The sequence below is a fragment of the Telopea speciosissima genome, chromosome 6 (genome assembly GCF_018873765.1).
Source record: "Telopea speciosissima isolate NSW1024214 ecotype Mountain lineage chromosome 6, Tspe_v1, whole genome shotgun sequence".
Taxonomy (NCBI): domain Eukaryota; kingdom Viridiplantae; phylum Streptophyta; class Magnoliopsida; order Proteales; family Proteaceae; genus Telopea; species Telopea speciosissima.
In genome coordinates this window covers 66,019,462-66,045,236 of record NC_057921.1, presented here as the reverse complement: position 1 = coordinate 66,045,236, position 25,775 = coordinate 66,019,462, and the positions used below count along the sequence as shown (strand labels likewise).

The 25,775-nt window shown below is 39.2% G+C and overlaps 2 protein-coding genes across 4 annotated transcripts; one reads left to right on the top strand and one right to left on the bottom strand.

The window, feature by feature from the left end:
* The first annotated feature begins 421 nt into the window (after nt 1-421).
* On the top strand, nt 422-15,678 carry LOC122664321 (cyclic nucleotide-gated ion channel 1). 3 transcript variants are annotated; one of them, XM_043860097.1, is made up of 8 exons: nt 430-532; nt 4,002-4,147; nt 7,123-7,696; nt 8,991-9,203; nt 9,877-10,154; nt 12,304-12,397; nt 14,079-14,321; nt 14,903-15,678. In XM_043860097.1, the coding sequence occupies exons 2-8, from the start codon at nt 4,119-4,121 to the stop codon at nt 15,599-15,601; spliced, it is 2,130 nt and encodes a 709-aa protein (XP_043716032.1). In that variant the 5' UTR covers nt 430-532; nt 4,002-4,118; the 3' UTR covers nt 15,602-15,678. The 3 variants fall into 3 exon arrangements, with proteins under 3 accessions (XP_043716033.1, XP_043716032.1, XP_043716031.1); XM_043860096.1 differs by having other exon boundaries at nt 12,304-12,415; nt 14,085-14,321; nt 14,903-15,677; XM_043860098.1 differs by lacking the exon at nt 4,002-4,147 and having other exon boundaries at nt 422-532; nt 12,304-12,415; nt 14,085-14,321; nt 14,903-15,677.
* Nucleotides 15,679-17,294: 1,616 nt separating this feature from the next.
* LOC122663673 (plastidial pyruvate kinase 4, chloroplastic) lies at nt 17,295-25,489 on the bottom strand. Its single transcript, XM_043859290.1, is given in 7 exon segments — nt 17,295-17,353; nt 18,130-18,278; nt 19,214-20,635; nt 20,637-20,867; nt 21,389-21,837; nt 24,173-24,268; nt 25,436-25,489. Coding segments are annotated over 5 exon segments (2,295 nt in total). The 5' UTR covers nt 24,230-24,268; nt 25,436-25,489; the 3' UTR covers nt 17,295-17,353; nt 18,130-18,142.
* Nucleotides 25,490-25,775: the final 286 nt, after the last annotated feature.

Here is a 25,775-nt window from a genome sequence, read left to right as displayed (position 1 = left end):
TTATTTTATTTTATTCTTTTTTTAATACTAATTCTAAACCAGTTTGGAATTCGGGTTTAGGGAAAAAATAATTCGGCAAAGGAATATGTTGACTGATGGGTCAACAGCGGATCTGCTGAGGTGGTTCTGAGTTCTGACTATTGACTGTTGTAACCTTCGTGATGGGTTAACCTGTTCACCTCCCCCAATATATAGTGTGGACCCCACCCCCAGGACTTTCTTGTGTTACTTGTCCACCTTATCTCTGTGCTCTGACAACTCTGAAACCTTTTCCCTCCATGAGGCCACGACTCCATCCCTCTCTCTCTCTCTCTCTCTCACGGGAAAACGTTGCGGGGAATCTGTAGAGGGTTTGCTGCCATGGAAGTCTCGAGGAAACTTCCTCTGATAATGAACCGTCTGTAATACATGAAAGTCCTTTTCTGAGGTCCCGGACTTGTTTTAGTTTTATTGGCTGGTTTACTGTTATCCATCTTTAAGAACCTGAAGAAGCACTTATTCTCACAGTCCAACTTGGTCGATGGATGAGCAGGTAAGTTCCATTTAATCTTCGTTTTACTTCGTTCATGCTTGAATTTGTTCTCACAGTCTCATTAATGCTTTCATATTGTATGGATTGAATTCTGCCAAAAGATTGATTTTGTAAACCGTGAAAAAAGACTTGTTTGAAGTTCATGTTGTTAGGATTAAACATTGATTAGTTTTGGAAACCCTAAACAAATGATTGAAGTTCAAATTTTTAGGACCTTGTAGTGAATCCTTTATTTTGTTTGATTCATGTACTCTTAGGTGCACTCCAGTTTAAATTCTGTTAGAATTCGTCCCCTCTCCACGGTCCACACACCACCTTCTTTCTTTTTGTTTATCATGATGGATTACTGTTTAGTAAGGGAGAAGACATGGTTGTCATATCCATCTTCCCATAATTTGAAATATCAGTTCGATGTATATGGTTTGGTCGGGCATAATTTTGGAAAATCTGTCCCCAGCTTCTCATTTCAAGGTGGTGATCGAGAACCTCGCATCGCAGCCTTCTCTGTTCTAAATCTACTCGTTCTGTGTGGAGTTGGACAGTGCATCAACGTTGCTCGTTTCAGAAGAGCAAAAAATGGGGTGGCATCCAGAAACTAATGGCTCCACAGAAGAAGAAATTTTAGTATATCTTGACATTTCACAAGTGGTGTTCCTGCGTAGTGTGACTTTTTATGAAGCAAACCCAGAGCATAGTCTTCAGTTCAAGTTGCCTCACGGGTTAAACAAATATCTCTTCAGAAATTTGAGTATGCCTTGACATCACACAAGTGCTGTTCCTGCCGTGCTGTGATTTTTTTGTTAAGCAACTCTCTAACACACTCAATTCAAGTTATCAAACGGGTTAACCAAATCTCTCGCTTTTTTTTTTTTCTTCTATGCAACTTGCCATTATGACCTTAAGAATGACTTGAATGTTGAGATCAGCTTCATGGTACAATGCTACAGTTATAGTCTTGTAGTATTTATTTAAGGGCAAGGGATTGCCACGCTGGCGACCACCTCGCCCAGTCAATGGGGCACGGGAGGGGGGCACCACACAGTTCATACGCAGGGGATTCACATGTCAGGGAATAGAGAGAGAGAGATTCCCACACCGCCGGTGTGGGGTTCATTCCATTTATTTAATTTACAAAAACAAATGATTATTCAGTTGTGCTATTGCAACCTGTTGGTTGTGAGTTCAAAACTTGGAAACAATCTCTCCTGCAAAGCACGGGATAAGATTGCATACATTTGCCCCTCCCGGACCCTACAGTAGCGGGAGCCTTGTGCGTTGGGTAGCTCTTTTAAATGATTATTCAGACTTTGTGGTGGGATTTTTTTCATGTCAATGCCTGTCTATTTCACAGAGTTGATTGCCACTCACACATAAGTATGTGATGCAAGGGCATCAAAGTTTGCAAGCCCTACACTCTTCTGTGGAAGATCTTTAGTGCACTCGACCTTTTTTATGGAGCTTGTGTTAGGTACTTGACCGATGCGCCAACAGCTCCGAAGCTGATGGAGCCCGTTAAATCAAGCCCTTTAACGTATCCCATACTAGGTTGGTCCAATCTAGCATCCATACACTAGACTGGACCCCATTAGGCACTTAACAGACCTCCACGCTTCCGTAGCCATAGTAATCGGCAGCTTTCACTTTGGCAGTAGGTAGCTCTTTCCAAGTGGCTCCACTCTGCTCCAAGGTTTTTGCCTGGTGGTAGGTAGCCCTTTCTTGACGGCTTTTACTCTACTCCAGGTAGCCCTTTCTGTGACTTGAACCCGTGACGTGGTGCCCAGCTCTGATACCAAATGTTAGGTACTTGACCGATATGCCAAATGCTCTGAAGCTAATGGAACGCGTTAAATCAAGCCCTTTAACCTATCCCATACTAGGTTGGTCCAATCTAGTGCCCATACACTAGACCGGGCCCCATTAGGCACATAACAACTTGAGGATCAAATCTTAATGAGGGTTCTATATCCGCTTTGGAAGAATTAAGATCAGAATTGATGATTTTGAGATGGAGGGCAAGGTTCAGGAGATCTCGGCAGATCTCGCCGAGATCTCGCCGAGTTTCTCGGATTTTTGAAATCTCGAGACGAGATTGCTTGCGAGTCTCAAAAGTGCAATATCTCGGCGAGATCTCGGCGAGATCTCGCCGAGATCTCGGATCTCGGTTGGATCTCGGTTGGATCTCGGTTTCAACCCATTATTTTAACCTACCTACCACTTAAATACCTTACCTAATTGGACAAAACTCGACATATCTCGGCGAGATCTCGGCGAGATCTCGGAAGATCTCGGCGAGATCTCGGCGAGATCTCGGTAAGATCTCGGCGAGATCTCGGATCTCGGTCCAAACTTGGGTTGACCCAAAGTTGAGGCTTCGAGTTGAAAAAAAAATGCACCAACTCGGCGAGATCTCGGCGAGATCTCGACTCGTCTCGGTTTTCCAAGAGTCGAGTTGGCACCGAGACCCGAGTTTTAGTACCTTGATGGAGGGTGGTTCAGGAAAAATGCTATGAGTGTGAAAACAGCCACATGGGCAAACAGGGGATGCAATCAGTTTTCGTTCCATGGGTCTTGACTCATGAGGCTTTGAGTTAAATTTCTTTTTGGTTAATTTCCGGGAGTTTGAAGATTTGGGTATTTTTGTAATTCCAAAAGTTGATTTTTAGAAACTTCACATAATTAGTTGGTATTATGGAGCTTTTTGTTCTTCTGTGAAATCTAGTGTTAAGAAGCAATTAGGAAAGTTTAGTTTCTTATAATCTTCTTCTTAGAAGTAGACACTGGTTTCTTTCTAAACCATATTGTTCCCAAGTTTTGGCATCTCATAGGATGTTATTGAAATCCTTCTAGAAAAGTTTCTGCTCTCTCTTATTGCTCTTACAGTTGTAGCTGAGTGGGTTTTTTTTTTGGTGTGTGTGTGTGTGTGGGATACTATAAATGGTTTACAAGGAAAACCCTCATCCCATAACCCAACCCACCTCTCTTGCTTTTATAAAAAAAAGGAAAAGGTGAAGGCGGGATTCAATTGAAATCACTGGTATCACGAGCAAGTGGCCTTACTAGCTGAGAAGGCTATAAAATGTGATTAAGGATTGAAGTTTGAGTGATTTACATGTTGTTTCCAAGCCTTTGTTCCAATTAAATTTCTGTTTGTGTATGACTCGGCAGCACCAACAGCCATATTGGGTCCATTATCCACTAGGGTTAGGGCCTTTTAACCTAATCCTATTTTGGTAGTTTCATACTCAATTCAAACAAGCGTAACTATCAATGTTACTTGTCATTGATGCATTCACATTAACATCATATGATTTGACCCAGTGCATTTATTTGCCACCAAATTAAGTGTCTGCATTGGTGTTGCTTGTTTTATTGATTTTGGAGCTTATATTTTTTGCTCGACTATTTCTCTGTCACAACTTGTTGATGATGAGTAATTGAGAGATTCTAATTTGAAGTTGGCCTTTTCCAGGGATTTGCATCATAACTTCTGGAAGGTTATTAAATTCCAATCCACAACAAGGAAAATGATTCTTACTTTCATTTAGGAAACTCATGATTGACACTGTGTTCCAAGTAAGCTGAAGTTATGAATCACCGTCAAGAGAAATTTGTGAGGTTGGTCAACTTGAGGCTTTGCATCTCTTCATGCTCAATTATTTCCATTAAAATATTTCCTGCTTTAAATTATTTCTTCTGTCCTGTGCTTTTAAGTTTGCTCATATGTAGCTTTGATTGCTATTGTTTCAAGCAAGGTTCAAGATTTTGATTGGGGTTTTGAGTCTTTCAACCCTAGTTGAAACTGAAATTTACTGCCGAAATGATCAAAATGGTCGAAATATATCACTGAAATAATGGGGGATTCTAATCATCTAAGGATTAGGGTTAGAAAACCTCATGTAACTCCTGAATCGTAGGGAGTATATGTATATGAACCAAAACCAACAACTGAGATTTGATTAAACAGAGAAAAGACAAGTCTGACGTGGCCAAAATTCTGGTCGAGTGAGCTACCAAGGAAGAAGAATAAAACTTTAAAGTTTGAACCAGAACCAACGGTCTGTTTTGAGCGTATTATGAAATTACTAACATAGTAACTTGCTGGGAAATGGGAATCAAATTTAGATAAATCGGTGTAACAGCAACTAGAAGGTAGAATAGCAAGATAAACCGAAATAGAAAGTGAGTGACTGGATTTAGTAACTACAGAACCAACATGGAAAGTGAATATAGAAAATAGAAACTACGAAAACGGAATTAAAAACTAAAGAACAATAGTAAACAACTCATAGATTAACAAGTAGAGCCAAAATAGAAACTAGAGAAAGGAATTAGAAAGTGGTGCAAACATAATATAAAGTTTTGTGCAAAATAGTAACTAAAACTCTAAAAGGAATACTAGAAACTAGCCAAAGATTGGTGCTGCCTCATAGTTCAAAATATGGCAGAATACTGCTATCAATGATAGGAATCAATTGGGGAAAAGAGTAGAAGAAAAAGATATAAGATAATAGATGAAGGATATTGTAAATAAATCACCACCCGTTAGGGTGTTACCTGAATGGAGATGAGAATGCAGCGGAAGGATCTCGTACGGATTTAGTTACAAGCTTTATGAACTCGAACGATCTTCTTCAATATCTAGATATCTTGAAAGGCTTCTCCATGGAGAACTCCACACCACAAATCCTTGGGAAGAGATGGAATCCCACAGAGTACACAGTAGTAACTTGGAGAACAAGACTGAGAGTGAGACAGGGAGACTAGAATCTCAATAATAGCATTAGGGTTAGGGGGTGACTTGATTATGTATATATATAATCAGTCCCCACCTCCTCAGTGTCCCACTGTAAATGGGAAACACAGAGAGGGAAGAGACCCGGGGAGGGGGAAAGCCACCTCCTTAAGTGGCCAACCCAACTGGTCCAATCGGCTGCCCCATGGGTGGGTGCCAAACCTGAACCGGGTCTGCCCAGGTTCGGTTAATAGATATGAACTAGGCTTCCCACGTAGAACTTGACTACCATCTCACCAGTCCAACTTGGCATCCTACCAAGGGCTTCATTGCATCTCACAACAAAGGAGTTCTGAATAATCATAGAAATCAGCAAGCATAAGCTTAACAAATTGTTCAAATCATTGGCAGTGGATATGATCCCCTACTCTTTATTTATAACTTCATGGAAATAAGCAAATAAGGAAACCCCTATATGTGCTAGGGAGAATCCCTTAAAACTTTCACAAAATCGAAACTTTTCTAGAATCTTGGCAAAATAGAAACTAACTTTTTATTCCCGCATGAAACTTAAATCCCTAATATTTGGGCTTATAGAATTGACCCGTTACAATAGTAATTAGTAAATCCAATAATACTAAGCCCATGGCCCATATAACCCATTGGACACTCAAAATTAAACATATTAGTCCATTCTTGGTCCAATTTGATGGCCTGGTATGCTGCTGGCCTTCTTGTTATTTTGAATTGCATCAACCAAAATGGCTGAAATGACACCGAAACATGATCCATTTTGGTAAAAAACTGAAACATTGAAGACCCCTCAATTTGCATGCCATATTGTTTTGACAAGTGTCGAAACTGAAATTTTTCGTCCAAATTTTGAACTATGGTTTCAATATATATGATAGATTCGACATCATATGGGTGCTTAATGATGGGTCACTTTTTCCACTTCAGGTGCCAATCTGAAACTTCTTAAGGAATTTGAACTGAAATATTAGAAATGAATTACTTTTACTTAACCCCCTACCGGAAAAAAAAAGAAAAAAAAAAAGAAAATGAAATATTTGATGTTGCAAGAATTTGTTTGGAAATTGTAATTGTTGGAACCGCTTCCTCTAAAAAGGCCGACCTTGTAGGCAAGGGAGGAAACAATATGTATATCATACAGGAGCTTTTAACACGGCGGATTATCCAAAGGGGGACACGGGTGGATAAATAATTTTTTAACACCTGCCCGCTCCCAAGGGGACTCGATACCGTGACCTCTGCCTGCTCTGATACAATGTTGGAACCGCTTTCTCTAAAAAGGCCGACCTTGTAGGAAAAGGAGGAAACAATATGTATATCATACATGAGCTTTTAACACGTCGGACTATCCAAAGGGGGACACGGGTGGATAAATAATTTTTTAACAGTAATTTTTTCGTAGCATTTTCATATTTTGCAAATGCTTGAGCTTTAACCATTTGTCTATCTCTACTCTCTATTATTCAGCAGTAATTAAGAGTAGGTTTATTAGTTACTGGCTTGAAGAATAGTATGCTGTTTAGAACTGCTACGGATTTATATTGATTGTTGGTTATGAGGAAACAGCAATATCTCATGAAGCTTGACCATCCAAACAGTGCTGTAGATCAAGTGGCAAGGGTTATTGAATTGGCTTTATTTTTAATTTCTGTTTAGGAGTTGTTGGGGGACAGGGGGAATAAAATCTTCATGTGTCCCTTCCAATTTTTGGATATTTTCATGTGAGGGGTGAGTTTTGATGATAAAGTAGTCTTCTCCACCAAAATAAATTGATTTCCCTGTTTTGCTCGGATTGCATGTTTTTTTACTGACTCTGTTTATTCAGGTTTCAAGACGGGAGTCCAGAGAGATCTTCAAGCTCTGAGAGGCAATATTTCACGAAAGATATACTGTATTCAGGAAAAATTAAAACAGCACTAGGCTCAGTTTCAGAAAGGATTCAAAGAGGATTTGAAAGGGCTTCTGAAGGGATTAAGAATATTAGGAAGTCATTAAAGATCCAGTCCCTAGATGATCCATTGGTAAAAGACTCTGGGTCTAGGAAGAAAATTCTTGACCCACAGGGGTCATTTCTTCAGAAATGGAACAAATTATTTGTTTTGTCATGTGTGATTGCAGTGTCTTTGGATCCGTTGTTCTTTTATATCCCAGTGGTTGATGGTAATGCCAAATGTCTTGGTTTGGATAAGAAGTTGGAGATAACTGCCAATGTTGTTCGTTCTTTCACCGATATTTTTTATATACTTCACATCATCTTTCAATTCCGTACTGGTTTCATTGCTCCTCCTTCTCGAGTATTTGGAAGAGGTGTTTTGGTTGAAGATCTATTGGCCATAGCAAAACGCTACTTGTCATCGTACTTCCTAATTGACATTCTTGCAGTTCTTCCACTCCCACAGGTACAAGAGTCATTCCAGCAGTCAACATAAGATACCATAGAGCTTTTTTACCAAATTTCTTTAGAAGATGATTGTTCGAACTTACTACTGTTCTCTCTCCCTCAAAATTGAAATGATAAACCAGAGGGCTCAGTCACCGGCTTCGGTAGTGTGGGTGACTTGCCATTTCTTACAACATTTTGAGGCTTTTAATTTCTTTTTTACAGTTCTTTGTCTATTTACTTAAATGGTTTTTTCTCTCTTTGGACCCAACAACTGAAAGAGTTATAAGTCTTGCCTCTCTTAAGATGTTACATTGTTTGCTTTTACTATAAGGAATATGTATGTGCTGTTAAGTTTGTCAATAGTTGGTATGGATGCTTTATGAATTCTATTCTTATGGTTCACAGTTCGATAGCACCATACCCACATTCTTTCTTAATCATTTTCTATGCACTATTCCACTCTGTCTCACACACAAACACATGCATGTGCACACATGTGTGTGTGTGTGTTTTATGTGCAAACTTTTATGGAATGTCTTGCATTAGGAGCCAGAGAGAGGGAAGACTTCGCATCGAAGTTGTGGTTTTATGTTTAAAATTATTCTTACAATTAAGTTGGACAATAATTTGTATTTGAATTTGAAAATTGACTTATTTTTTAGTAACCCTTTCTTTTGGGTGTGTTTTTTTATTTCTGTTTCTGAATTAAATTGAGACGCAAGATTTCAATAAATTTAAGACTTATTGAGATCTTAATTAATGAATAATTTTTTCATGGAGGAGATTTTTAAAGGCTGTTTTTTTCCCACAAAATGGTTCGGCCTCGGTTAATCATACCATCCCTACCAGGGAGATCCTTACTTTATATCATATGGTTTAGTCCTCGTTCTCATTCTCTCATGCCCAACTGCAGTTCCGTTTCATGTGCAGCAATGAAAAGAGAAAATAGCAAAGAAATAATAGGCGAGTATTTAGTACTATAACTAAAACTTAATTTTGCATATATGTATGTGTTTATCTAACTGAAAAATAGGAGCCTAGTATTTTTAATCTTATTTGCAAATTTGAGGGTGAAAATTTTTGACAAAGAGAAAATAAAAGAAATTTGTACTGTATGGATGCCACTGATTATTAAATTTGAGTCTGACTTCTGTTATCTTTCTAATTCAAACATGTAATTTCTATAAGTTGATTTTGTTATATAAAGAAATGTTCCATAAGTTATTTTTTTTTTGTTGTTACCGTGGTACATTCTTTTAAGGAGATGATGTCACTCATGGGATTGAGGATTGTTTGTCTAATCTGTTCAGGTAGTAATTTTGATTGTCATCCCCAGATTGAAGGGCTCAAAATCTTTGAATACAAAGAACTTGTTGAAGTTTGTTGTTCTGTTCCAGTATGTGCCAAGGCTTCTTCGAATCCATCCACTATATAAAGAAGTTACAAGAACTTCAGGCATACTTACTGAGACTGCTTGGGCTGGAGCTGCTCTTAATCTTTTTCTTTACATGCTTGCAAGCCATGTAAGTTTGCTTATCCATACAGTCTTTTTTTGTAGTGTTCTACAAAATTTTGCTTTTCCTTGATAGGATCTTTTGCCTTTCCAACTGCCTTCACTATCTAACTTTCTCAAGGTCTTTATAACTTTATTTGAATTTTGACTTTGGTTTCTAGTAAAGAAGTTGAATGTATTGACTAGATTACTGTTTTTTTTATTGATCATTCCAGTTAATGAACCTAAGCAGATAGTTCTATGAGTGAAACAAGACAGCTTAAAAATTAGTCTGAGGAGACCAAATCTTATGTCTAAGAAACACACATGGGTCTGTAAACCAATCTAGACAGTTTTGTCAGTGGCAACTCTTATAGAGGTCCCAGCCAGTTAAATGTTAAGTCGCATGGACTATGAAGCGTTTATTCAAATTGAAAATGACAGGTTATAGGAAGACGAGGACAAACCCACCAAAAAAGAAAATAAGTTCATTAGATGGCCCCTGTATTATATATTTTATATGACAGTTTTACTCATTGCCCTTTTAGGAGTTGTGTACTGGATGACCAGATCAATTCCTAGATCCATGTGAAGGAAAACAACTTTTATGTAATATCTCAGCAGGTTATGATTCCGACAAATAGTAGGATTCACTCTTCTTTCTTAGAATCCATCTAACCTTCGCGTAATTGAATGACAATCAGGTACTTGGGGCCTTTTGGTACTTGTTTTCAATTGAACGAGAATATACATGCTGGAGAGATGCTTGTCAGAAGCGATCTGACTGTGATATTCATTATATGTACTGTGGTGATGGTAGCATTGACAAGTCATTTCTAAATACTGCTTGTAATCATACGGATCAGGATCCGCCCTTTAATTTTGGAATATTCCTTGGTGCTCTTCAGTCTGGTGTGGTGAATTCAAACGATTTCCCACAGAAGATCTTTTACTGCTTTTGGTGGGGCCTGCGCAATCTGAGGTTTGTGCAGCATATTTTTGTTTCCTCATACCTGGTTTATTTCTTCGTTGTGGGGGGGGGGGGATAAGAACAAAGGTCAGGTGGATAACTAGACAACTAAAAATTTTACATCCAAAAAAATTGACAAGAATTTGTTTGTAAAGAGGCTCGTAGGATCATGGGTCCCACTGCAGGACACTTGAAATCAAAGGGTTGCATAAACTACTCTTTGGATATCTAAGCATCGACCCACTGTAGCATATTTTAGGTTATTTACTTTAGTTACATCTATTCTATTTGGAAACAAATGGGATCTTATAGCACTATTCTTGATGAATAATCTGTCTTTAAAAATACAGATTGTGTTCCTCACATCTTCACTGGAAACATGCTGAACATTAGCAGGTTTATTAAGATATCAATGTAACTTGGTGTATGTGCTGTTGCTATGCCGTCTTTTACTTCAGTATATGCTGTGGTAAATGTATGGATGGTGTGCACATGCAGGGTCCATGGCCACTTTTTGATGACTTAAGAGATTTCCAGGTCTGAAAGATTCACCCAATTGAAGACTTTCTCTATCACATTAGGATATAATTAAAACATAGCTGGTAGTTAGAAAGGTCTTTACTCTTTACAGGATGGATGGTTACCCTAGTTGTCCAAAGGCGTCACCTTGGAAACATTGCGCTCCTTGATGTTCTTAAGGTGTCTGGTAACATTGAGGAATGAGGAGCCTACCCCCTAGAAAAGGGAAGTACTATAAAATATTTAAGGGAAAAAGAACGCTGCCTGGTTGCGTGGATCTTGTGCCCAGACACAGGACTCTGTGAAATTACCGTCTCGCCCCCTGTGAAATAAAAAATTCCATCCAGGAAAATGCCCCCGTGCGCGGTCTCATTGGCTCCTGCGCTGGTGCAAGGGCTGCATGACCAGGCAGCGATCTCTTGCCCTTTAAATAAATAGCTACAAAGGTCTGGTTTTCATACAATGTCGTGTATCTTCACGGCCACCCTTTGTGTTGGGTTGGGGGGAGCAACAATGGTATTACAAGTTGTCACTCATGCCTATCTGACAACTGAAGTGACAACCGTGTACATACATGGCTGTGCACTTAACTTTTTCCCTAACTGTAAATATATATAATATAAAGAACTTATAAATTACAATAAGCATATAAATTATATAGGGTCTTGATAACATTCTTGACATTTAGTGAATTTTATAAAATTCACCCACTTTTTATCCATAGATCATGTTAGACAGGTTTGAATAGTTGTCATTGGTGTCTAAATGATATATTAGGTGTTGAAGGAGGGGAAAAATCAAGACGACACCAACAAGGTGCCCTTCCAGCAAGGGGTGCCTGGTGCCTTGTCATTTCCTAGGGGAAGCCTTGACAATTATGCAGGTCTCCCGTACCAGTCTCGTATGGTGAATCTCAACTCAAATTGTGCATGTTATATGGGTAAAAAATTTTAGATGATGTCCAAGGTTATGAAAAATTACAAAGTATGTCACTAATTTAGCGTGCTCGATATGAGCTGAGATTTTACCTATGAGATGGGTGGGGAGACCTTTATAAAACGACCCCCTCAATGTGGAACATGGCAAATAAAAAATTGTGAATTTTACGAAGTTCACTACTGGTCATGAACATTTACTTTTCCCAATTATATGACTAGATAAATATAAAATGTGGTCTCTTGTGGTGCTCGCATTGGTGTCTTGGCCCCCATTGAAGTGACGCCTTGTTTCCATGACTACTAAGATGGTTACTGCCATCCTCTCATGATGATTTTACTTGACTCTGATGCCGAATATATCAATCAAGTATGCATTCATTCTTTGTTTTTGGGTGATCAAAAAGTAAAATATGGAGGCATTAGGAACAAAAATATGCTGTACTAGTTTGGTTGAAATGATTAGATCTTGTTGATTTTCTTATCCGGTCCATTCCTCCTGGTATTCTATTTTGAGGCTGGCCTATTGAAGAACATGGACCCTCCTTACCGTCCTCTCCAATGGCTTATCCTTTTTAGTTGATGATGGTACATTTTAGTTTTTCAAAAGTTACTTTAAAGTCCACAATGCTTGTAGCTGCACTATCACATTTTGGAGCAGTAATTTTAGAACTAATATGTGATCTTTGTGCCTGTATTGTTTACAGTTCTCTTGGGCAAAACCTGGAAACAAGTACTTTTGTTTGGGAGATAGCATTTGCGGTCTTTATTTCCATCTTCGGTTTGGTTCTCTTTGCGTTTCTCATAGGCAATATGCAGGTTACTACAAAACTCTTCTCCTTTCACTCTACACTATTTAGCCGGCTTAAAAAAGCCAACCTGTTGCATATTAACTTGAATTTAAGATATATCAGCATATTCTATTGTTACTTTTAAGATACACTGGAAAATTAGAGGTAAGAGATATATTGCGACTCACAGGAGGATGAATTTTTGGCCTCCCATGTATGGAATGTTTCTCAGTTTAATGCAGTAACTGGCTGACCTGTTTGGTCAAAACGTGGACTAGACCAAAAGTTTTTTAAAAATTGTTAAATTGTTGGTTTCCCTTTTTCCTGTTTGCCATCGAACAAAAAGGATAAAATTTCATCCTCCATCGGTCTTATTAGCAAAACTCTTGTTTAATGCATAGGAATGCTAATAATATGATTTCCTCAGCAATAACAATTATGCTATTATTGGTAGATCTGTGGTAGTGTTGTACAGAATGGTTACACATTGGTCATACATAAGCATGCATTTGGCTGACCAGGGGGTCTTATTGATCATGTCAAATTACCAATCTTCTTTGGGTTTTTTAGTTTTCAGTAACCTAGCTATTAACTTGTAAGTAACAATAGGCAATATGTCTTCCCAACTACTGTAATCCCATTCCCAGAAGTTAGTATGACACTGTTAATATGGAATGGCAATGCCATTTGGTACACCAAAACTAGAATCACATCCTTGGGAGAGTTTTGCAGGCACGGCTGTTCCTTTTGTTGGGGGATCTATAGTTTTGACCACGGGGGGAAAGGGAGGTTTGCAGTGAGGGAGAAAGCAGCGAGAGACATCCTTGGAATAGTTTTGCAGGCATGCCTGTTCCTTTGGGTTGGGATTTGAGAGAGAGAGAGAGAGCTCAACTTGCCAGATAGAAGTAAGGGACGCTGCATCACCGGTGCCATCAACAATGGTTTGCCGTGTGCAATAATGTCAGTGCACTTGAAGAGAACAAGCAATACTCATTGGTCTGGATCAAGGACGAGCTTTCGAACCGGTGAGAATCATGTTCTCAATCTGTAGAACAAGAACAATAATGCAAATCAAATGCAAGGGTTTTAATGCCAGATCATGTTCTAAGCTCAGAAAACAAACTCAGAACGCATACGGGATGCACCCATAAATCCATAATGATACAAAGTAATGTTTGCATATTGATATATTGCCTGTCCACTCTACAAAGATTACTCTGTGTTCACTCACAATGATTCTTAAAAAGTTACACTCACAATGATTCTTAAAAAGTGACTCTGACATGCATTCATATATCTGATTAGCATTGATGAGCCTTGTCATTTGAAAAAGTGTGCTATTCGTGTTGGCATCTTAATATATTATTCCATTTCGAATTTTAAATATGTGTGAAGATTGGAAATGGGTTATATATTGTAGATGTCATTTACATGCTCTTTATCCAAACCTTTCAAACACAATATTGTATGTGGGTACAGGGGACAATTGTTTTAAAAATCATTTGATTGGATAGGCAGTATCTCGTCAGGTTGTACTTTTAGGTGATGAAATCTCATAGTAGTGACCATTTGGATGTTCTGAAACTCTGTATCCCACTTTTCATGTCCTTGATTCGTGATAAAAAACCTCCAGTGTTCTTGTAATACTGCCTTTCACCGTCCTGTAGAGTAGAATTAATATTGTTATGCTATTACAGACATATCTGCAGTCCACTACTGTTAGACTAGAAGAGATGAGACTGAAAAGGCGAGATGCAGAACAATGGATGTCCCACCGTTTGCTACCTGACAGCCTGAGGGAACGGATCAGGCGGTATGAACAGTACAAGTGGCAAGAAACAAGAGGTGTTGATGAAGAGGATCTCCTGTGTAACCTTCCCAAGGACCTCAGAAGAGACATAAAGCACCATCTCTGCTTGGCTCTACTAATGAGAGTAAGTACCTTCAAACATAAAGCACCATCTCTGCTCTGCTTGACATAATGCATTCTTTAAACTTTCTGTTGTGAACAAGTGATTGACCATCTAACGCTTGTCCGTTTAACTTTGATTTTTCCACCCTCTCTGAATTGTGACTTTGAAGCATGTGCTGACAGGCTGGGGGCTGGTCATTCTCACACATTTTTTGAGTGTGTTTTCTGGATCTCCACTAAAGATCTCTGAAGAAATTTAATTGTTGATTAAGTCCTTGTGGTTCTTTTATTTGATGTTGTCAGAGAAAAAAAATCAACTCATGTCTTGATCAAATAGAATTGTTCCTTGTGAGTTTGTAAACCTTGTTGCACTCTAAAGGCAAATTTATCGAGCTTTTGAGAGGTGCTTGTGAATGTGATTAGGTTTGACTCTAGTAATTGTAAATGGAGGATATTAGCTACTGCTTGCCTGTGTTGATAAAAAAAAATCCATATTCCTCGTGCCAATATCTATAAGCATCAAATTGACTTTGATTTTTAGCAAGTTTTGGTGCTGGAAATTCATATGCTCTTATTTAGTCCTTAATCCTTCCTCTTCCTCAGGTGCCAATGTTTGAAAAAATGGATGAACAATTATTGGACGCATTGTGTGATCACCTCAAACCAGCACTCTACACAGAGGAAAGCTTCATTGTCCGTGAAGGGGATCCAGTTGATGAGATGCTCTTCATCATGAGGGGAAAGCTATGGACTGTGACTACAAATGGCGGAAGGACTGGTTTCTTCAACTCTGAATATCTGAAGGCTGGGGACTTCTGTGGAGAAGAGCTGCTGACATGGGCGTTGGATCCCCACTCATCTTCCAACCTTCCCATCTCAACCAGAACGGTGAAGGCCCTTAGTGAGGTTGAAGCCTTCGCTCTCAAGGCAGAGGACTTGAAGTTTGTGGCTTCACAGTTTCGAAGGCTTCACAGCAAACAGCTCCGACACACTTTCAGGTTCTACTCACAGCAGTGGAGGACATGGGCAGCCTGTTTCATACAAGCAGCTTGGCGCAGGTACTATAAGAAGAAAGTAGAAGAGTCTCTACGTGAGGAGGAAGACAGGTTGCAGGATGCATTGGCCAGGGAGGGAGGCAGCTCTCCAAGCCTTGGTGCCACCATTTATGCCTCACGGTTTGCTGCTAATGTATTACGTGCTATAAGGCGTAGTGGTGCATGCAAAGCGAGGGTCCCAGAGAGATTACCACCCTTGTTGCTTCAGAAGCCTACAGAACCTGATTTTACTGCCGTAGATCATTAGGGAGGAAAGATCCTCCTTTGGCATGCTATATTTTTGTGTTTACATGTAAAGCTTGAATAATTAAAAAAAAAATATATGTAGAGTCTGAATAGACGTATCATGGTTGGTTTTGATTCACTAGTTCTCACGTATTGTGAATATAATCAGTGAGTATATAAGTTGTATTTGTGCAAGGTACAAGATATATCTGTATTTTTCTTTTATAATATTTAAGTCACTTGACCATGAAAGCTTGTTGCAAACCATTATATGGTTCCTTTGGCGCAAGGGCAAGCCCGCTGTGTATCTATCATGCTTAATGCTTTTTGCTGATCTCTCTCTCTCTCTCTCTCTCTCTCTGTGAATCCTATACTCCTGGAACATGTTTTACTTTTTAGATGGGTTGGGATGAGGGCCCTGAGGAGTTGTAATTTTCCCAAATGGTGGCAGAGATCAAACTTGGTATTTGAGATCGGATCAAGTTCCAGCTATCCTAGATTCAGATCCAACTATGGTCCAATTCTGGCTTGAGTTTTGGATCCGTATCGGCTGATTCCAATACGGACTCACTAATACGTTTTTACTAACTGGTCCCGATATGGATTCTCCAATATGCATACTTGATGCTTTAAACCTCGGGCAGAGAGTTGTAGGAAAAATTGCTCTGCTAACTGTAAATCTCAGAAAATTTGCTGTTTTTCAAGAACCTAGGGAAGGCAATGGAACAGGTTCGAAGTTTCTGAGTTCTGACCCCCTATTGTAACTCACAAGTCTAAAACAGTTCCAAACCCAACTCGTTGTTTTAAAAATGATCTTTCTGTATCCACTTGGACAACAGGAGGGCGTTGACGCATAGTGAATCTGTGACAAAATGTTTTGAAACTCAGACATGGTTTAAGGTCAATGAATATCGATACCAATATGTATCGGTTGAGACATGGTTTAATGACCGATACGTATCAGGATCAACCGATACAATACCAATACTTTAAAAAAACCATGAGTTGTAGGATTTTAACCCATATCGATTTGGAACGGCCAACCCTGTCACGGATCCATTATCTTGACTGAATGGACAACTATGATGGATCGGTCATGAACTCAGACCAATGGAGAAAACAGAAAAAACACGTTAATCTCGGCTTCATATGTGAGGATTGTTTGTGGCAGAGGAAAGTTGGATGCTAGGAAACTCCGCACCATGGCCATCCTCTACAAAACCAACGGGTGACGGAATATGAATGGTGAATGGGGAGAAGATAGGGCTTGAGAGTACCTTATGTGATGCCCTTCCTCTACCAGTCTACCATATCTGCAATCTCTGGGTTCTGGGCTTTGGGCTCTTTACGTGCTCAGCAACATTCAATGATCCTCTTTGTAATTCTCAATTTAGTTAGGGGTCTCCTTCACCGTCTATTAGCCATTAAGATAAGGTTGTCTTGACGGCCCTACGCCTCTGTAACGTGGTGCATTGTTGAAATTCGGACCAGAACCATTTACATCTTCATACAGGAACTGAGAGGTCCGGCTGGGATTCCTTGCTGATCAAAATTCATATCCAAAAGAAGAAGAGAAAGGCGAGGAACAGTATCCACTGAGAGCCCCAAAGGTATCACGTTATATGTAAACGTTTCTCTTAGAAATGTTTATATATTTGCAAACATTGAGTTATATCTATCAACCCTATCAGGCTAAGGCTAGATGCTGTTTTCCTATTAAGAAACTGGATATTATACTATACATAATCGAGGAATCTGATCCAATGGAGCCAATGTTATATAAGCACTACGGGCTGAGAGATATAAAAGTATAAGCAATGCTATAAAGCAGTAATGTAAATAATAAATAACACACACTTACTAGTGACCGGCAGTTCAAAGCAGACGAAAGTAGAAATCTGGATTGAGTCGTATCAACAAGACACTCTCCTTAAGATCTTTTATCGCCCGTTATTAGTGCAGACCGGGTTGACGTGCGATTACACCTTCAAGATAAAATAATCCACTAATCACTTTAGGCAGCACTCCCAAGTGATTACAAAAGGGGCTCAAAAGCTACACTCAATGCTCTTAGAAAAGAAAACAGGAGGAAGGAACAAATACAGAGAAAAGAAAGGTTCTCTGTCAGAGACAGAATGTCGAACTGACTGTATGCAAGCAAAGAGTATCCTTGTATCAATACATGTATCCAACCAATATATACACACACACCCACACCCGACCTCGGCCACGGCTTGGCTCGGCTCAGTGCGTGCGTGTGAAAAGCACCCCTAACCCCACCCTCACCCATGAGAGAAGGGACACTTCCCTTGGAATCCTATGTCCCTTAAGGACTCAAGTAAACTTATATACAAGTTCACCTCTTACAAGCTAAGCAATGTGGGACTAAAAAGAAGTAGATTCTCATACTCTTTGCTTGCTTTTAGCTCTACCATAACTAGTGTAGATTCAAAATAATGAATAAGAGGGAAACAAAAAGTGAGGAAAGTGAGGGAAACAAAAAGTACAAAAGTAATTTTGAATCTTTTGACTTTAAATCCAACAGCCAATCAAAGAAAACCTGCTAAAAGAGGTGGCTTGACAAGACAAAAGGCTTCAGTTTTGCTTTCACTTTTTTAGTAGCGCTGTGAAGAATTGGATCTAATGCTGAAACAGCTTCAGAGATATGTTTGCCTTTGTTCAACATGATGCAGCTAGCCCTGCCAAATCAAAGCAGGAATACCTGATTAAATCCAGGGCAGATCAAGCATGTTGTGACTGTGAGATTGACCAAAAACAAGAATATTTATTCAATGGAAGACTTAACCAAAGGTGTCATGTACAAGTGCATAATCAAGAAAATCAATGGCTAAGCCTTCTCCTTTATATAGTCCATATCATAACAGGAGAAAAATCAATCAGATGAACCAAATATCAAGTTATCCATGCCTTTAATTCCTCTTTTCTTTCAAGTTCAAGTTCAGGCATTGAGAAACCAGTGCGATTTTTAACTAAGAAAATCAAAGAGAACTTTTCAATTTAGATCAACTTAAAAATGTTGCTAGAATGTAAAATAACCACATTCCCATTACAGTGGAGGTTATATGAAGAGGGATTGGGACCAATTAGACTTGCATTTGTTCATATTTAAAGAGTTTGGATTTTGAAACAAGGATAAGGACATCAATGAATGGAATTTTGATGAAAGCCAACATATGCCAAGTGTACTTTAGAGATTGTGTAGTAGGGGACTTCCAGAGTGTTATGGCCGTCCCCCTTGCCTTCTCCATAGGATGGTGAATTGGTGGAAGTTCAAGGTTCCAAAGGGAGCTGGAAGTCAAAAAAATTGGAATTGGAATTGTAATGGAGTCTACGAGAGAATCTGAAGCCATGCAATAGATGGAATGCTGATGTAGCCATATCAAGGTCGACAATGCTTAGGGTGATGATGACAATGGTAGCCTATTTATCTAAATGATAATTTAGTCTAAGCACACATGTGATGGAGGTATAACATAGAATATACAAATTCATCCTCTGGCAGCTGAGAATCCTGAGATACATCTAAAAGTTTATCCAGAAGAGTATAACCGGTGAACAAGCGCAGCTGAAGGCCAAGGAATTAAAGACTGGAAAGTATGTATTTTCCACGAACCTCCTTCCAGTGGCCACATCTGTAATCTCAGCTCTACTAGGCAGGCCTGATTTGACAAGTGACTCAAGAACCTGGGTTGCCCAAATGACTGGTACATGGGCAGGACTGCAAATGGACAGAATCTCTTTTTGGATATCTGCCAACCTTTCCCATCCACACTCTACCGCAAGATCTCCTCTGGCAATCATGACCCCCAAAGGATTTGGAGATTGCATTGCCTGCAGTAGAAGGAGAGGTAACTTTTCAAACCCACTTCGAGTCTCAATCTTTAGCACAATTCCTAAGTTGGGAAGCTTCCGTTTCTCCAGTTCGTTGCGAAGAATTACAACATCGTGGACATCTTGGATGAATGAGATCCCCACCATGTCAGCATGAGCAGCAATGAAATCAAGGTCCATTAGATCTTTTGAAGTGAGGCCTTCAAAACGAGTATCACTCTCAGGGATGTTGATGGATTTTCCTGAACCAAGTTTAGAACCTTTCAGACTAGCATGAGTGATTTTTACAATAATCTCTGAAATACTAGTTCCTTGGATTACTCCCCAGATCTTCCCATCATCAAATGCAATGGGCTCTCTAGGTTTGACAGAATCAAAAAGAAGGCTAGAGGAACAAGTTATCCTTGGAGCAACATTTGTGGACCCGGCCGAATCATCGTTTTCAGTTAAGCATGTATCTCGAGATATGATTAGCAAGTCTCCCACTCTCAATTTGATAAACTGCTCTATGGCAGGTACACCCTCCACACGTCCAACTGAAAGCCTGCCCTTCCTCCCCTTGATATAGAATTTTGTGCTGGATTCCACATAAGCAGTCCTCAAACACTCGGCTATGCAACCAATGCCAGCAAAAATGGGAATCTTCTGTGAAATTTTTAGCATTCTTCGTTTCCCCCTAGCATCAGAGAATCTCAGAATATCACCCACCTCAAGATTACTAAGAAATTCTTGATCATTAATGGACAGAACAGCATCTGCGTTTAAGTGTGCAGGAGGGGGTCCTGATTCTGCATGAGAAAACCAGACTTGAGCAGGCAAAATTACATTTCCTCTTGCATCCCTTTTGGGCGATATCTTCATCACACATGGACCAGTTTTCATGGGATCAGTGCGGAGCTTTGGTCCAGCCAGATCCATGAGTATCCTACATGGTTTCTCAAGCATCTGGGAGCTTCTTTTTACCCTTCCAATGATGTTGCTCCAGACAATAGTGTCTTCATGTGCACAGTTGATTCGGAAAATGGTGGTCCCTGCCTTTAGAAGGTCATTTATAAGTGCTTCATTCTCAATGGCTTCTCTGCCAACTGTTACCATAATACGGTTGGTTTTCGCATCTTAAAGCTGACCCAGCAATATATCTCTATGGGTGGAAGCCTTCTTCCTCATTGCGGTCATACTGAACTCTGCCTTTTTTTCTGCAGTCTGAACCTGACAGAGTACGATTATTATCTCCCTCGTCGTCTTCGATGTTCAGCATATTAGCTTTCAGGTTTTCCAACATTTGGATCCCAGCAGTAATACTAGCTAGAACATTAGCATTGATGCTTTCTAGACTCAGAAGACCAACAGAAGAAAGATCTTCTTTAAGTTGCTCAACATCCAGGCATTTTAAAGCCAGATAGTGTATTAAGTTTGTAGCACTAGCCAAATAAGTTCTGTGAAGACACTCCAAGCAGAAGTTAGAAGGTCTATCACAATAATAATAAGGAAGTATCAGAAACATATCAATTATCTTCCATCCATTACATGTTCTTGGCTCTTGACCCTGTCCAGTATACAACTCGGGGCAGGTCATTGATGTGGTTGGATGTTATACCGTCAACTGGTATTGAGTAAAAGGGGCAATTTCCTAGATCTACAAGATAAGAAAAAGAATTACAAAACAAGTCGGTTTACAAGACAAAGTGTAAAACAAAGTCAAACCTACTTGTTTGTAATTAATTTTCTTATCTCATAGATCTAGGCAATTTTCCCCAAGTTAAAATCCAGAAATACCATTTCTGACTGAGGATTCTATACTCTTTGGTAAGTAAAAAAATCGGTCAGTAATCCTTCAACCACACCCACTAGTTGGTTGGCTACCTGTTACAGGATCACGGACTAAAAATTTCACTGATTATATGCTTCTCTATATCTTTTCTAGCAATGCGATTGGATCTTTTACAGGATCACATACCTGTGACATAGTTTAAGGCAAGAAGAATTCCATTGTTCCATGGCCAATAAATGCAAGTGAATGGCCTCTAACTTGTCAAGAAGATTAACTTGGTTTATTGGATGCTCAAGGATGCCTTGAGTGAGGTTCAAACTTAAGTTTGGATCTGATGCAACAGCTACCATATCTGGATTCTCAGGGCTCTCAATATTTCCACAGGCTACCATGACCGAATGAAGCACTTCATCATTAGTTTGAGGTTTTGAATTCTCTCTTTCATGTTCAACATTGTTGTTTCGAGTAGCAAAAACTTTAGGGCTTGTGTTCAGGTAGCCATTTTGTTTTGCAAGTATTTCAATGAGGTGATGCTGAAACACTGAACTTGTAAAGTGAACCCCACAAGTTGAGTGTGAAAACCTCACGCTTTGCTTGTGAAATCTAAGAACTGAGGGATAAGTGCCACGGAATGCCTGCAGATTGATATCATAAAACAAATGCATAAGTGCTTCCTTCATAAATATTATATTGAGATTGTAATGTTTAAATGCTAAGGCATGTTTTGAGGTGTTCCATTTTATTCTGATCTGGACTTATGCCTCATGAAGACGTAGACAAGTTAAATAACTCAATGATGAAAGCTGTTATACATGTTTATCATGTTATTGTTCTTATTTTTTTTTTTTTTATTCACTTTGATGTGAACCTAAATAAATTAAATGCATCAATTAAAGACATATTAATATGGCTAAGAAGAATGAAAACAAAATATGAAAAATAACACATGTCAGGTTTCATCCTATGTTATCCAGAAATGGCAAAGGGTACAACTTCAGTCTGGCAAATATTCAATTCTTGCATTCTAATTGACTAACATGAAGCGTTGGAAGTGTTGGACAGAGGTACTGCTCATAATTTGAAGTGTCCAGGTAACAAAGATTTCATCATTCTTAACCAAAAGAAGGACCCAGTCCATTCTATTATAGCCTTAGCAGTGCCTTGAAAAGGTACCCCAACATATATGAAATATGCAGCACGCATCACTCAGTTCATCATCACATGGAATGTTAGGAAATATAGAAGCCAACAAAGAATATCCTATTTATTTATTAATACATGCAGGGGGAAATGTAGCCTTGAACCTTCTATATTTTATTACAGAATGCAAAGTTTTTCATTACTTCTGTCATTTTCTCCCCTTCCCCTCATTCTTCCAAACAAAAAGAAGGGACGAAAAAGAACCAATGACCAGTTTGCCTGTAAGGCATACTCTTAATACTTGAAGAATTTAAAAAAAAGCCAATGACTTGCATGGGTGTGTACACCCGTTTTCTTAATCCTTCCTTTGAAACTCATTGAGGATAAGTTAGATGTTTTAATCAGAGATGAGTATAATGCATGTGTTTGACACTGCCAATTTTCACAAAGTTGAATTATCTTATTGTTGGGAGCCATTTTACGGTGGATGCCACATCAGCAGCCAGAATAGGGGGCGTAGATTGACCTCGTCAAAAGTGGTTGAGGGAATTTCTCCCATGAGGTAACGTTTCCTACTTCCAAGGAAGGGGAGTTAGGAGCCACTACCCCACATCGGAGTGGGCCAAAGGAGGAACAGGGGATGCTGCGATAATGGGCCACGTGGAGGACAAGGACGTAGGGTTTGGAGGTCACTATGAAGGAGGCAGCCGCCACTGATTAGATAAGGATTACTATAAAAAGCCAAGGACTGTCGCATGGAAGGACACACTACAATTACAACTCTTGGCATTTATTTCTTTACTAGCTTTCCATTTGTTAGCTTTTGTTAGTTTTCCGTTTTTTGGCTTTCTTCGAATCCATTTGGGGAAGCGTGCTTACCATCAGTGGGTCAGCCAGTGAGGAGGTGGATCAGTGAATTCATCCATCTCTAGCTGTTTGGTCTAATTTGTAATCGGTTGGTGTACTTTCCCATTATTTATTCAGTTATTTATTGCTGTGTTTGACTCTATCTCTTTCTTGTTCATTCTTGCATGCTTTTGGCCAGTTCCATTGAGACCGTCACCTTCAAAGTCTAACCCAAAGGTCCTTAGAGTTAACTCAGGCACGATATATACCCTGGTTGATAGTCAGATAGGCAACAACCCCAGTTCGTTTGAGCCTGTGTCAAAGGTTCTGGCACGCCCTGCACCCATTCTAGCCCCTGCCATTTTGTGAGAGTGTTGGACATCTTCACCACCAACACTTATTTACCTATACCAGACATGTGGTGCATATGCAAGCGAGCACCAATTTCCTTCACAGACTACTATCCTTACCATTAATGTCCACATCTTTTTTTGGATATATCACAATCTTAAGGTCTAAATAACATCATTCAAATGTGTTTTAGGGTGATTAGCATCCTTCCATGAGGTGGAATGACTGATCGTTTCTGAAGATCTACTGGAGCAAAGGTCCAGCCTTTGTCGCCCCAAGTATCATGGTGGACAAACAATCAGAAGCACTCATTTGAAGACATCACACAAGATATTCTTTTGTCAGATTGTTAGGATCACCTGCTAGAGTGATTCCAGATTGTTGCCAATCCAACCAATGAGAATATACAGATTATAGTGAGGAGGTACGCCAGGTGCCACAATTCTTACTCTGTTAGTTATGTGCAGCACTGCGTGATAATTTCTCTACTCAGCAATTGTCCAAAGAAGAATTATGAGTGGCGTAACAAGGAACAGAATTACATTCTGCATGCATAATGGATTAGGCAGTACAGCTGCAAGTGCATGGTTGGGAAAATTGAAACTTCAAAAATTTAGAAAGAAGAAAACTTACATGTGTTGGAAGTGAATAGTGATCAGTACTAAAATGGATGGAGGGTGAATGCAGCATCTTTTCAGGCTATTATTCAGCAACATATGAGGTCAAAACCTGCACAACACACCAGATGAACCTGGGGGTGGGGGTGGGGGTGGGGAAGGTATCAGATTTTAAACTATTTAGTGAAATAAGAATTTTAGGTAAGAGAAATCTGAAAATATGATAGAAGTATCATCAAATGCGAGATGGATGGCCTAATTATTTAAAAAAAAATTTGAAAGCTTTGAAGAACATGAAAGAGTCCAAAATCCTTCAAGAGATTGTATATCACAACAATAAACCACCAGCATAAAAGAAGGCCTTTGAGTTATCATGCTAACACCTTCAGAATCCAACTATAGACGACCCAAAAGAAGGAAAAAAAAAAAAAAAAAAAGAGCTCCTGCACAAAGGTGGTTGGTATTGCTGCACTGAGGATTTCAATATCATGGTGTAATGTTGAATGATAACATACTGTCAAGTACCAAGAAATGGAAAAAAAAAAAACAAGAAGACAACACCCTACCACCTTAATTAATATATTTATTGCATTAGCGATGCTCCTCCTTACATAATCTATTTTTATTCTCAAATGGAAGACAAAGAAATTAGAAAAGGCAAAAAGAAAAAAAAAAACTTCTCGCTTCATTTCCACCACTTACTTGTAAGTTCTAAGCTTCTTTTTTAACCTAAAGAAGCTTAAATCTATGTATACAAGAATTGCTGTAAACACCATTTGTTTTACCTCCGACCAAGGTTTTTTCCTTCCGTATTTACAGAGCAAACAAAAGGAAAAATTACGCCTTTTACAGGAGGAGATTTCCAATGGTAAGCATAACATTACAGTGTGACTTCCGATTAGAACAACTGGCACTAGACGTAATTTCTAACTCAACCACAACGATTGTTTTGTAACCTAGTCGAAGAACAGTGAGAAAGGGCACCGCCTTCCATTCAAAAATGGATTTGTGGATACATATAACTCATCTATTGTATGTACTCAATCTTTCTTGGCCAAAGCTGATAAAAGAATCCGTAGAAACGTAGTTCGAAAAAAGTATAAAAAAGATAATGAAAAAAATCAAAGAGAAAAACACAAATGAGCTTAGAATCAAAACTTGCTAGGTTGATTTATCGAAGATTACAAAATAAAATTTCCTCGACATTTCGGCTTTAAGTGAACATAGAAAGATTAAGGTTCTCAAATCGAAACAACTGACGAAAGTTTCATGCATTTACCTCTTGAAGGCCTCGCTATGAAGAAGTTTGATAGAGCAAATGCTTTTTTGAGTTTTCTTCTGACATTGCTCGCTCTTCGCTACTACTTCCAGGCTCTCAGGTAAGAATGCCGCGAACGAGGCGGATATCTCAAGTTTACTGGATATAAAGGGAGGGATCGTGGTGTGGGGAGTGCGTGCCATGTTCCTTTTTTTGCCTTGAGACGTGGCAGATTCCGAATCCGTTGGAAAAACTAAATTAAGTAAGATTCCGTCAAACCCTTTGGCCTTTGTAGTTTCTGGAATGGTGAAATGTCAAACCCACGTGATCATCTAACAACGGTTGCAAGTGGGCCCGGTTT